This window comes from Pleurodeles waltl, chromosome 9 (assembly GCF_031143425.1).
Source record: "Pleurodeles waltl isolate 20211129_DDA chromosome 9, aPleWal1.hap1.20221129, whole genome shotgun sequence".
NCBI classification, from domain to species: domain Eukaryota; kingdom Metazoa; phylum Chordata; class Amphibia; order Caudata; family Salamandridae; genus Pleurodeles; species Pleurodeles waltl.
This window is the reverse complement of record NC_090448.1, coordinates 872,457,431-872,471,608: the sequence shown is the minus strand read 5'-3', so window position 1 is coordinate 872,471,608 and position 14,178 is coordinate 872,457,431. Positions and strand designations below refer to the sequence as shown.

General features: G+C 42.3%; 1 protein-coding gene across 4 annotated transcripts in view; it reads right to left on the bottom strand.

Annotated features, from left to right (window-relative positions):
* Positions 1–14,178, bottom strand: part of CCDC88C (coiled-coil domain containing 88C) — a 476,272-nt gene that overhangs the window by 268,429 nt on the left and 193,665 nt on the right. For all 4 annotated transcript variants that reach the window (XM_069208171.1, XM_069208172.1, XM_069208170.1 and 1 more), the window contains exons 5-7: positions 8,825–8,883; positions 4,860–4,943; positions 4,370–4,510 (exon numbers count right to left, since the gene is read on the bottom strand). In XM_069208171.1, the coding sequence (XP_069064272.1) occupies positions 4,370–4,510; positions 4,860–4,943; positions 8,825–8,883 (284 nt within the window). The remainder of the gene's footprint in view (positions 1–4,369; positions 4,511–4,859; positions 4,944–8,824; positions 8,884–14,178) is intronic.

The window sequence follows — 14,178 nt, the reverse complement described above, 5'->3', positions numbered from 1 at the left end:
TATCTAACCCAAGGAAGATGAAACATTTTGAATAACTTGCGATCACCATTTTTTTTTCTGCGGTTAACATGCTCTTACTTTCTAACAGCATCAGGGACTTCAAAGGCTGTGGTAGCCCCATCACTTTCACAAAGGAATGTATGGATGTACAGTAAGCTCACGATTATCCGTTTGCTTCAATCTATTTCCCGATGCCGTTGTCATCTCAATTAGATTAGTCTGTTATGACCTTCCTCCTGTGTATGCACTCCAACATTCATTGTGTTACCCATGGATTACAAGGTATTTTAACCCATTAATTGTCACACAATGGTTATTGGTCTACCTGAAAGCTAGATGCCACCAACTACATTCTCCATTGTTTTTTCTCTGCAATCGGGAGCAATTCTCCTATAATGAATCACTTAATCTGGTTTATGAGTGTTTTTGCAAGTATTTCTCTTTGTCCTATTGATGTATACTGACTGGGCTTATTGTGCTACCCACCTTAAAGTTAGTAAGCTTTGGCAAGGCTATCTTTTGTAAATGGGTTGCATACTCCTGTCCTTTATCTAGGGTGACTAGATTGTGGCCTGCCTTGGTTTTTGGTTTTCAAAATCAAACACAGAAGTAAGACTACTAGTTTTCACACCCCCTCCCCTCATGAAGAGTGTCTGTCGGGCTGAACAAAGGTCAGCCTGACAGACACTCTTCATGTTCAGGTCAGGCAGCCAGGAGCAGACATGCGTGATTTGCGCAGACTCCTGGCTGTCTGAGCTGAACTTTGCTGGGCTGAGGAGATCACAGCTCCTATGGGAGTGACCTCCTCAGCCCAGCAAAGGTGCCTCGAGGCCCTGCCCTGGGTGACGAGGAAAGCGTCACCCATTGACACTCGCCCTGGGCGCTTCAGGTTTAAGCCCTGAAGCGCTCAGGGCGAGTGTCAATCAGTGACACTTCGTCACAGAGTAGGGTGGGTTCAGCAGTCTCACTGACCCCATCCCACTCTGTGACAAGGCTGGGACTGCTGCCTTCCCTCATTGGCTGACCAACCATAGAAGGCAGCAGTCCTAACGCTCCTGGAGGCTGAAGGTAAGTGTGTGTGTATGTATGTGTATGTGTGATGTTTTAAATTGAGTGTTTGGTGCGCGCGTGCATGTTTGAGTGTTTTGAGTGTTGTTAATGGATGTGCGTGCATGCATGTGTGTGTGAAAGAATGAGTGTGTGTGATCTTTTAAAATGAATGTTTGGTTCGTGCGTGCATGTTTGAATGGTATGAGTGTTGTTAATGGATGTGCGTGCGTGCTTGTGTGTGGGAAAGAGTGTGTGTGGGAAAGAGTGTGTGTGTGTGTGTTTGCTGTCTGTCTGAGGTCACTCGTCTTCGCAAACACGGACCACAAGTGAAGAGCTGAAAGTATCATTGCTGCCAGTATGAATATTGAACAAAAATGAAGAGACCAGCCCTACATCTCTTACAGCAAGACAGTCATTACAATAAGTATTTCAATACATTTTGAATTCCTATGGAGCACACATGCAAAAAATAGCGAGAGAGTTTGCATGTGTGGGCACCAAGGGAGTCAAAGCCGAAAAAAAGTTGGGCAGGTGGCAGGCTAGTTTTTGGGGGTTTGAAAGAAAGGCTTTTAGTTTTTATTTTATAGGCCCATGAAGGTAATGGCCTCGAAGTTGGGCTGGCTCAGGCATTGTAATATGTTCCTGTCACACCACAGAGATAAACATTTCCCTGCTTCTGATGCCTTGGAATATGTTGATCATATATCAGTTTCGGGCGCGACGACTGTAGGAAAGCTGGGAGATTCTGTTCAAGGGTAGTGCCGATCATCATTTTTGGGTGAGGCTGAAGACGTTCGCCTCTCCCTATCCCGCAGGGAAACAATGAAGACTGTAGACACCTGCGGTTGTTGTGGTCTCTCCTTCCTAGCCTGGTGGTATCTTTTGCTGCCTCCTGGACTTCTGGGAGCCTCTTCTGCTCCTCAGGTAATATGGCATTGGTTTTTATGAAAATCTAGTTTTTTATTTTATTAAAAGTGAGCCTCCTATTATTGCCCGATCTTATTGAGGAATGAGGCAGTTTGCCCTAAGCAGTCGAGGTTTAGGATGGTATACATGATTACGGCATAGACTCTTAAGTGTATAGGCTAATTTTCCTGTTTTAGTGATACGTCAGTTTTTTAAGGAACTGGGTAACATGGCTACTGCCCATTCTCAGCTGTCTGTCAGCATCTAGGAGACATTAAGCAGTGGCATATGTGAACATCAGTCCATTCCTCTAGGGAGAAGCAATGCAACGAATGCCTCTACATTCAGGTTTAAAGCATTGATGAAGAGGCCATGAATTAATGACATCAAAGAGGCCTAGCTAAAACTATCTCAGCAAGCAGGTTTTTTGTAGGTGGCTCCATTTTCGCATTTGGAACGATCATGCTTTTATTAGTATGCTGAGCCTACAGAGGGTCTAGCAGGGGCATTGGTGGTAGAGGGAAGGTAACAAAACACAGCCAGAAGTCCACAGAAACCCTGAACGATAGTCAGAGCAGCCTTACCCAAGTTCGCAGTTTTTGCCTTGCCATCTTTATCTGCCACATCAAAGTACTTTTAATCGGTCTCCAACATTTGATGACCATCGGCAAGTACAATGTTCCAGGAATATGCTCAAACATTACAAAACTGAGCACCTTCTTCTTACTGACCATTACATCTATTGCACTGCAAGCAAAAGTTAGGCTGGAGTTGCAAGCAGGGATTACTGAGTAAAACAGCAGCACTGTAATGGATTGGTTTTTTTGACTGATGAAAGTGTTGCTAATATCTTGTCAATCGCTGGCCTTCACTCCTCCCGTGAGTTACTATTACAACAAAATGCACTTCTGATTTTATCTTACCGTGGAAAAAATCCGAATCTCAGACCATTCTGGAACAAAACAGTATTAAACATTTTTAGAGAAGAAACCTTTGAACCAGCTAGGACCATTTGAAACCAATAACTTCCTTCACTGGCATTCATGTTTTTCAAAACGTTGGTGACTATTGCAAGTCATTGATGCAGATAAACACCCAGAAGAGATTATGTCGATCTATTATTGTATCATTACCTAATACAGACGTGACTCTAAATGAGCATCTCGCTGCTGCTACTAACCTATGTTATTTCACCAGGCTGACAAACTAAGCAACATCACAAAACAAAATCAAATCATGGACGGAGTGTTGAAACTTTTCAAATACTCACCCCTAGTCACAGATCTGGGTTTAATCCATTGTTATTTTGCTCAGCACGTCACTCCAGTTTGGACCCAGCCATATGCAAATCAGTCTTGACCCTGTTCCCCATTGGAACAGTCCAGCCCGAACCACTAGGCCAGGTCCTCCCTAGACAGGTAACAAGCATCCGGTGACCGGTTTCAGGGTATCACCCTTCATCAGCCAGGCTAGCTTGAATCCAGTGGCGCAGCGAGCAAGGGACCCACGTCTGGGCATACCCCTGCCACTTAGGGCCCACAAAGCAACATCACAAAACAAAAGACGTGGGTCCCTTTCTCACTGTGCCACTGGATACAAGCTAGCCTGGCTGATGAAGGGTGATACCCTGAAACCGGTCCCAGGATGCTTGTTTCCAGTCCAGGGTGGACCTGGCCTGGCAGTTCGTGCTGGACTGTTCCCATGAGGAACAGGGTCGACTGATTTGCATACGGCTGGGTCCAAAATGGGGTGGCATGGTGAGCAAAAGAACGATGGATTAAACCCAGATCTGTGGCTGGGGGTGAGTGTTTGCATCGTTCAGCACTCCGTCCATCATCCTTTTGTGTTGACATAAACTAAACCTGTAATCTGTTTCAAACTAACTCTTTTACAGGCTCTGTGCTTGTTCAAGATGATAACACAACCAAAGAATGAAAAGACAACTGGGTGATAAACGGAAACCCTCTTGTCTGGATCTGTGCAGTACTTCTATCTACAGATATACCAGCCCCTTAGCCCCGGGGCATGTTCCCATTTGTCACATTATGCAAAATGTAATTGAGCTGTGTGTGGTTGAGGGGGGCTGTGTGGTTGAAAGTGGTGTGCGGTGACAGACATGGATGTGTGATTGGTGAGAGATAGGTTTGTGAGTTTGTTTTTCTTTCTGTGGTCAGCACACCAATTTCAGTATTCTTCAACCTTTCTGCATCCATCCAACAGTTACCATTTCAGAAGGTTGGTATGTTGTAAAATACTGAACATATTCAAATGCCAATAGAATCCAGGAACATGAGGTTGGTTGTTGTTCCTATCCCAATGCACTTGAAATGTTTTGAAATAATGGCTCATCGATAAAGCTAACCAGACTTTGCACATCAGTTTCTGCAATAAATGCCCCTTGCTTTGATCTCACCTCTGCGCACTCATCTCGCTCATCAATGAGCCTCTTCAGATGCAGAACTAGACTCCTGGATAGTGAGTCCAAGTCTTCTGGTGCCATGTCTGGAAGCTCCAACCACTGCAGATCAAACACGTTCTCCTGATTGTGCGTCACCTACAACATTTAACAATGCCAGGTGAAATTATTGTGATGCAATTAGTGTATTCATCTAACACTCAAAATCAAAACAGATGAAGAGTTAATGAAATGTATCTACTACCCTATCATAAACCCCTGTGGGAATGATGAAAATGTTTTTTTCTTTAAATCAAGTGACTGAAAGATATTCAGCTAAGACTACTATTAGAGGATTGATATCTATTCTTCATGTGTGTGCTGTCAAGCAGTGATGGAGAGGGTCGATTACTGGGTCCAGTGTCACATTTGCTCTGTTATAATGGCAAGATATTTGCAAAGTCAAGGCAGAGGATGTGGAATGAAATTCTAAGAACAATTTGCAAACCTCTTGAATATGTGATACTATTGCAGCTTGTGTCCCGATATCCAATTGCTTGATTTTATCGATGAATTCCTCTTTCTGCTCACACTTTAAAAAAATGGGAAAGAAAACACATTTAAAATTAGGTAAGTGTTTCATCTCATTTCAGAGACGTACACATTTTTGGCTTGAGTATCCCTACTTACAACAACTGAGAACTTAACAAAACAAAACAAGCAGTAGCAATGCCAAAAGGTCTGCATTTTATGTGCTAATGCATTCACTGTTGGCAGATTTGAAAGACAGTAGAGAGCAAGCCTGCAGATTGGACAGAGAGGGATACAGTTGTTAAGTAGTCCAAAATGAAGTTCAACACAAGCAGTTCGACACAAACACTGGAGTGGAGGTAAACGGATACATCAAGACATCCAATAGCATTTGGTGAGAAATGAAGATCCCACTATGTAGAGACGAGAAAAGAGTGATAGACTCCAGCCAACGGCTGGAAGAAGCTGATCGAAGAAAACCCAAGGTTGAACAGGGCAGACCCAAAGCAAGCTCTACATATATTGCAAGTAACACGTCTGTTTGCGTTGCTAAAACCAAGACCTACAAACCAATCTAGGATGACAAGTGAAAGGATAGTCTTTGGCCCTTTCAAGTATGATTCAAACATAATTTTAATTGACTGTAAAAAGTTACGTATAGAGGTCCCAAACAAAGAGGTCCATAGAATATGCCACAGTCTAAATCACACTTGGCCAAAATGAAAATTGGTTAACGACTCTTTACATAATTCAAATTGAGTACAGTGATAGTAAATATTTTCAGTATGTTAGTCTGGGGAGTTAAAGCACCTGCTGCTGCGATGTGTGTAACATATGCAGGGAAAGGAAGAAATCCTGTCGGGTGCACAGGACCCTTCATCTCATCAATAAAAGGAGTACTTCTGAGTTTGGTTATTTAAAGCTCTTTGAAACTGCAGGACGTGGGGCTAAATAAAATGTCCTTGTTATTTTTGCTCGAAAAATACTTGACTACTTCCACATGAGCACATCTGTGCCAAGCTTTTAGTTGCATATTGCCTCCTAAGGAAACTATTATACCAAATCGACATTGCTGTGATGTTTTTGCCATTTCTAATCAAGTTTGTTGTTAACTGCAATGAGACAGCACTGTCCATCTCATTATTATTCAGGTAACTCAAATTTCCTCGATAGAAAAGAGCCATTGTTGTTAGTACCTGCCCTTGTACATTTCTCTCTATGTCCCCTGCCTTCCGATTCAAATTCACTAACTAACCACAGAATTCCTTTTGCAATTGTAGCGTGATATGCAACCACTCGTAGCCAAACCAGAGTACCTTTCTCATTTGATAGCCAGCCTAATGCTTATAGACACTTTTCATTCTCCTGTGGTCTAGAGAAGTCTTAGAATGATGCATGTAGGTGCAGACTTGTCCCTATTTTATCCACTTAATCATTCCATGAATTTCAAATAAAGTATGGAATCTTTCTGTGGTCTGTTCCTAACACACCTCTCCACTATTTCTAGTGGACAAAATTAAGGACAGATGTGAAGGGCTTTAAGGTTAAAGGGATGACGGTATCAGATTAAATGTGTAAGTATTTATGATACAATGTTAAGGGTTAGGTGTAAAGTGTATATTACAGTTACACTGCAGACCTTACGTCAGGAGTGTTTACATCTGAAGTCATTAGACACGTCTACATTGTAGGACTTTATTTGGCAGCTAAGTATATATTACATTTTAAAATTGCATGTAATAAGTAATATATATGTATATACATATGTATTTGCATTTATGTTTATACATGTATACATTGTAGTTCTCATATGCATATATACATATATAGAATATACATGTCTAAATTTCATATACATTTAGCTTAACATGTGCGATAATGAAAATGCAATTTATGATATACGTTTCAAATTATTTTACGACTACCTAATGTGTAATTTATTTTCAAGATTAATTTATAGATAATTTTAAACTGATATAATTGTATTCATTATAATAATTTTTATGATTCAAGGGTTTGCGTTGTTTTGGTTAGTAAAGGATTTTAGGCTTCAGGAATGGGTAGTAAGGTGTGTAATGGTTCATTAAAGGGTAGTGGCTATGGTAGCAAGGGCTTTTTAGGGTTCAAGGATGGGTAGTGTTAAGGAGCAGTAAAGGTTGTTTAGGGTTCATGTATGGGTAGCACTAAATTAAATAGTTTAAATTAAAATAAATATGACATTTAAATTGTATAAAAATTACCATTACTTTTGTTTTTTAAAACAAATTTTAAATTCAAAATATGACCATCTTTAAAATATTATATTTATATATACAGATATATAGAGGGAGATTAAATATAACTATAGAAATCATAATTTTAGTCTGTTCAAAATAAAACATTTAAAGTGTCGTTTTCACAGTAACACTGCACATAATGTATTTCAGTGGAAACCAGAGTAATTTCGGAGTTAAGCTATTATAAATGTTAAAAAAGAAATTGATGCTGATTGTCATTAAAAGATTCGAAGTAACAAGGTACAAATGTCATCACAGATCTGGGCAACCGAGTACATGAAAGCAATGATAGCTTGTACCCCTTTAATTCTGCAAACGACAATCAGGATGTTAACACAACAAGGATAGATAAAAGTGGTGCAAACGCAACATACTTTAAAGACATGAAATTAATCATTTGACGGAATTTATAATTCAGACTAGCTAGTCAGTGGAGAGGAGATGAATGATGTACCTTTGGGGAAGGGGGGATCCTTGTCTCTTAAATAGATGTTGCTCTTGGTGTGCAGAGTACGCTTTTGATTCAGTTTATTAGCAGACACAAGTCATATTACGATGAACTACCTACCAATACTTTTGCAATGTGTCCCGTACATTGTGGTGGCGCACACCTGAGCATTTGGCCAGCACCAATAAAAAGGGATTATTAGTACAGCTGACCGAAAAGCGTGAAAAATGAAGCCGTACATTTATACTTTTTTTCACTAAAGCACAAAAAAGGGTTTAGCTCCAATGTGTGCCCAAGATGGCTTAAAAGTGTTGAAGGCATTGGAGGCTGCTGAGATGTGGGTTAGAACTTCCAGGATGTGAAAAATAGAACTAGTAACTGGCAAGTGAACAGCGAAACCCTGGAAGGGTGCAAGTCCATCGAGGGACAGGTAAACAGGCAACAGAGGGAAGATAGATAGAGAACATAATGGAAAATAACAACACATCTGTAAAGCTTTGAGCTTGAGTTAAGTCCATTTAATCTTGGTGCTTAATAACAGTTGTTTATTGTTGCCCAATGGAATGATACTCTAATGACCATGGCATTAACACACAACACAAACTGAATGGATTCTTGCAGTTTAGAAATATTTATTACCCAACTCTACGTTAGTCATTTTACCCCTATTGGACGGAGTGGCCTTGTTCAACCCGTCAACAGGGGAATAACAGAGACCCCCACAGTGTGGGAGGGCCTCCAGGCTTACCCATACTGGAAGGGGCCCTCTTAGCTTCTTCCTTCGTGAGTGCAGGGACCCCCTTTAGCATATCTTGCAGTGGGCCCCCTCACGTTTTGTTACGCCACTGCCCCTGACCTGTACTTTACGGATGGTTGTGAGCCCTCAACCTACTGGGTTACTTTATCAGCTTGGCTGGCAGGAAGCTGGGCAGGTAGCCCAATGTTTCCATTGTAAGAAAATAATCCAACTTCACTTTTTATTCTTCATATAGACTCTGGTATGTTGAGGAATGTCCCACTGCAAACTACAAGATGAACCTGCTCAACTTTCCTTGTCCATCAAGACTAAACAAATCTCTCCTTATGGCTCTTTGCTGCGACGCGACTAGTATCTGATGGAAAACTTTCAGCTCCTAACTTTGGACATCTTAGCAAAGTATACAAACAAGGTCAGATGAGAAGACCAAAAAAAAAGAAAACTGAGTGATGCAAACTCACCTGCACAGCACAGCCCAGCATCAGCAATAGCACTTTCTTCATTTCCTCCATACTTTTACCTGCAAGTGGAAGACAAAACAATAGTAGAATCAGCTCCAAAAGGCTATGATGGAGATACTTGGAGTACGCAAATTTCTCTGATGTATTTAAGGGCCTATGAAGAGTTTAATACAAAAAATAGGTATCTCACTTCTAATTCTTAATCGCTCTAGGTATCTTCTTGTTTTAGAAGGGGCAGACGGTATGTATTCTATCCATCCACAACTCAAGCAGCAGCCTTTAGTCTAGAGTTAGATGAAGACAGTCCTACCAAATCACTGCTTTGCCTCCGAATGAAAAGAGGTCACCTCACTAAACAGGAGCAAAAACATCTAGTCACTTTGCCAACAGCGTCCCAAAGAGATAAGAAGAAGGGGAGACCTTTCAGCGACCTACGCAGACTTCTGGAACATGCACACCTACGTGGGTAACAATCACTCAAGACCCAGACACCTATACATACCGGATATAGAATAATGGGAACACAGCAACACAACATCTCAGTGGATGCTACTCAGGACTGGCACTTCAGACTACCCTAGCTCTTAGCCTGTTTGGACTTCCTCCTCTGCTGAAGCACAATTAAGGGGGTTCATCTAATCTGTGGGTGCAAGCCTCTCATACCTGCCATACAATGAAGAGGCTATGATGTCTTCTCCAGGATCCTGACTAAGCATTCAAAATGTCTGGCCAAATACCAGAGGCCGTGCATATTCAGAACATAGGCAGGGGGTGCTATATTCTGATCTACAGTTTTGGTTGCCTCCCAACAGTGATCAAACATGTCTGCAAAATTGGTTTTCTCCTCCAGGAGTTCTAGGCACTGTCATATCAAAGGTCTCCGCTGCTTCATCTCTTAGAGTGAGAGGGGGAGCAGGGACACCCATTTGCCATTCAGAACAGGTCTAGAGCTCCCATTTCCTACTATTGGGCTGCCCCTGTGTTCTATCACCATACCTGTGGGAGTGTAAGGCATCTTTTCTTCCTTCTCAGATGCCTCGTTCTTGCACGGCTGTATTTAAGTTTTGTTACATTATATTATATTATATTATAGTATATGTATATAGCACAGCATTTGCTAATTACTTATCTGTTTTAGGGCTTTTTCAGACATTTGTCAATATAGGTTATCAACACAGAAGTGTATTTAAAGGAAGGATTGGGCTTCTGACCTTCCCACCACCTCAATGGGTAGTATTAGAGAGAGATCAGTCTCTGCGTAGTGACTTGTATTGCATATTCAGGTTGAGTCTCCCCCTAATGGGTCTGAGCTATCATTGCTGGCTTGATGCATCTACTTCTCATGAGTATTAGGGATACTGTACTCCACTATGTGTGGTTACACCACGTTTTGCTGAGCTTCAGGAAGATGTTCTAAACCTTCATGTTTCTGGAGGATGTTATTAAAGACCGGGAATGAAAACAATTGTTCTTAGGGCCTAATGTCTGGGTAACCAAAGTTTCAGGGCCCTTATTGACTAAAGGTCTTTTCGTTATTGGGGTTAGGTTCTACAGTTTTGTGTCTGGTCTTGTTGTTTCGTCGTTCCTCATCCCATGGTTTCAATTAACCAATGCCCACAACTACAGGGAGTAAGGTGAATACCCAAGGTTTATGAAGTGATACTTCCTTCTGCATACTCTTGTGTATGTTCTGGACTGGACGTTTGGCGTTGCAGGCGGCTGAGCCTCGGGGGATCTTGAAAATGGTTGCAGTACACCACAACAACGGGTTGAGTTGGACCATGTTTCACAGTCCAGATCTGTGGCTAGGATGTGGTTGTGGAGTTGCCATCAGCTTCTGTGCCAGACTAACCTAGCCATCATGGGCGAGATCAGTGGTTAGGTTTTGTATTTATCTCTAGTAACAAAGTAGGGATTTGGGTTAGGTATGAACATGAGTTAAGGTCGGTATTGGTCTGAGATACTGGTGTGAACTGATCCAAAGGGAGTGATGGGGAGAAGGGATGTTGGTTTTCGTGAGGAGTGTTGGGTGAGTAGTGCGAAGGGTTAGGAGGATAGGGCAGTGGTTGCAGTCACAGGGGTGGATGGTGAAGCACGCTATCTAGATGTGCTGGTTAATCTTATTAGCCAATGAGTCAACGTAGTGTAGTCTATGATTGTGCCCGGTGTGTTATGAGGGCTGGGGTTGTGTATTGCTAAGCAGGACTTCTAAGTTACATTCTGAGGGGTTCCTGAGACATTGGTTGAGGAGTGAACCGTCTTGGGGTGGGAAATGATGTGTGCAGTATGCACCGTAGTAGAGTGGACTGGGCTAGAATAGTGAAACTAATAGTGAATAGTTGAGCATTGTAATGAGATGATGTTGGTGCACTAGGATTCCACACCGACTGGAAGATGTAGAGTGCTCTTGTTAGCTGCTGAATTAAAACTGCTTTCTACCGAGGAGTTAAATGTGTTAAACCTACTGTAGATTGTGATGTTTTAAGCAGTGTGCAGTGCAGAGAGGGTGCAAAGACCATCATCTGGTCTGCTGTGCTGCTGACTGGAATAGTGGGTTGCGGTGTCTACTGATGTGCATCTTGCCCCACCCCAGTATTTTTCAGTCTGAGGATAACAGCCACCAATCAAATGAGATAACAAAGGTACATCCCAAAATCAGTTTCAAGCGGAACTTCTTGTTGAAGTACTCTAATGCAGTAATCAAAGTTATTACTAGTACCAAACTCAATGCTACCCCTTCAAAGGTCCGCATAAGAATAAAGGGGCGAAAACTATCCCTGATGTAACTCAAATACATGACCGATATCAAAGTTGACTTTGTGCAGGTGGAAGGCACCACCGCTCATTTCTGGAATCAAGAGTTATTTTTCGTCATCCGATTTAGGCTAAAAGCAAAAGAGGGAAATGCCGAAAAGGGAGTAAAAATGATGTACAGTAAAATAGGAAAACTGATCGAAGGGAGAATAAGGGGATGGAAACGATCTGCAGGGATGAGATAAAGAGACAGGAAGTGTTGTCTTGAGGAAAAGCAGTCATGAGGTGGAATCAAGACTTGGCAAGCCTTGTACAGCACCCATGATCTGCAGCAGCTGCGGCTTCCTAAATATTATTAAAATCAGTGCTTTAAATGGGCCGGTACTCACCGGTATTGAGTACCGGCACTTCTTATTTTTTTCACTCTGAGTACCAGCACTTCTCTGCTGCCAAGGAGAGTACCGGTACTCATGAAGAGTAGGCTCATTAGCTGCTAGTGCTGGTGAGCACTGGGCTCTCAGAGTTGAACCCGCCTCTGACAGCAAAGATGCTTCAGTCGCCCGCTGAGCTATTCAGCGGGGATTATGTGCCTAATGTCTGGGTATTTACGATCACGTTGTGTTTGTCAGAACAGGGTCCATTCAGGCCCTGTGCTGTCAATCACATTTACACACTCATGTGCTTTTGTGTAAACACAGGAATTGAGGCAGCCCTGCTGTGACAACTAAGAAAGCCATGGGAGGAAAGTTTAAAATGGCTTTGATCCCACCTGAGTCTCTTGAACAAGGGTCTGCTTATGTATGTGTGTTTGCCTGCTGGTATGTGTGTGTCTTTGAGAGAAAAACGAATGAAAGAGAGAGAATCAGGGCACTTTAAGGAGGACTGTGTGGAATGCTTTGGGTGTGCGCCTCTGCTTAATTATTTCTGTGTGTGTACGTTCAAGAATATATAGTATTGTGCAAAACGACAGCAAATATGTTTGCCAGTAAGATAAATAGCGTTGTGTTTCGCTTACATTTCGTTTAACGAGTTAACTTGTTTTGTTTGTTCAAACACATTTCGCATGGGCCTTGGCATGTGCTGCAAATGGTATATAAGTCAAAGTATCCCATGTCTTGCTCTTAGCCCCGCCCCTAGCCCCACCCACCACACTACTAGTATATTTTAACGAGTACCTGCACTTATTTTTTCCCATTTAAAGCACTGATTAAAATATTATAATAAAACCCAAAAGCTTAAACGGGTTTTAAGTGGCTGCATCAATCGGAAGAGCTATGTCACCGGCTATTAAATGTTACACGTGGCTGATCAATTTATTCTGTCAAACCACATTTACATAATAGTTTTCTTTTTTTCCGGGTGAGTCAGTGAATGTATATTAATTGAGAGGTTTCTCAGGGCATCTTTAAGCCAAAGAGAGCCTAGCTGCAGTAACCACTTTGCGAAGAAAGACCGGGCTGGCTTGTGGTTTGTCTGGCAGAATTCCATCCCAACCCATGAAACATTAAATAACATACCTGCTTCCTTAAACAAACGATCGTGTTACTGAAATCTTTATTTATAGTAAAACCTCCAAGTGTTCCTAACCCAGCACCCAGAAAAGCAAGAGGCGTGTTGGTATTTATTTAGCGGCGGGGATCGCCTCAGTAGAAAGGTCGCCGCAGAGGTCATTCCCTGCGTCGCGGGGCCTGGGCGAAGAGCCGCGGCCTGCTGGTCGATCAATGGCTGTCACTCACGAGCAGATCTCTGCGGTCCGCAACCTCGGGCGACCCTCGCAACTGGGGCAGCACTAGCCGGGAGAGCAAGGGCTACGACTGGTAAACGGAAGGGGGGCCCAGGGGGGGGTAATTATGAGAATCAGAGCAACGACGGGAAGAGGAGGGGGCAGGAGGATCCGGAAACTGCCAGGACTCAGTGCCACGCCTTGTGCACTGAGACAAAACCTCGAGCTCTAATAGATTTATCAAAACACAGAAATCAAAGAAGAGAGTGAACACGTGATTTCCAATTAACAAGGCAGGAAAAGATTTACTATTGCAAAGATAAAAAAACCATAGCCGCTAATCCAAGTTCCATGTTTGTATTAGTTCTAATAAAAGGTGAGAAATCAGAATTTAGCAAGCGCATCCCTTAAATATAAGCGAGTCGCAGCTGGTGCCCGGCCAATGCAGACATGTAATAATTTATATAGAGTAAATATACATGAAAACAATTTACCTTAGGAGTGTCTATCCTGAAAACCTGTCAATGAGTCATCTGAATCTACCTGAATACTCAATGAAAAGTCTTTGAAATGGGAAGAGGTTGTACGTTCTATGACGTAAAATAACCAACTGTGATGGTGCTCAGGTTAAGCACGTGCTCTACATTCTTAGAAAGCACGACAAAGGGATATTCGGACAGCCCTGTATTTTGGTAAAGTTTTGGGCCACCGCTTGCGGCAAAGGAAAAGTAGACAAGTCCTATGTTTATTCCCAGGGTGCAGACCAAACAGTTTCAAAGCGTGGAGATCTGGTGCAAGCTTTGGAGCCCTTTAACGTTAATTTTGCAAGGAACAGTGAAACTGGACGCCACTGTTACAAACTTCCGTACATCTTAGG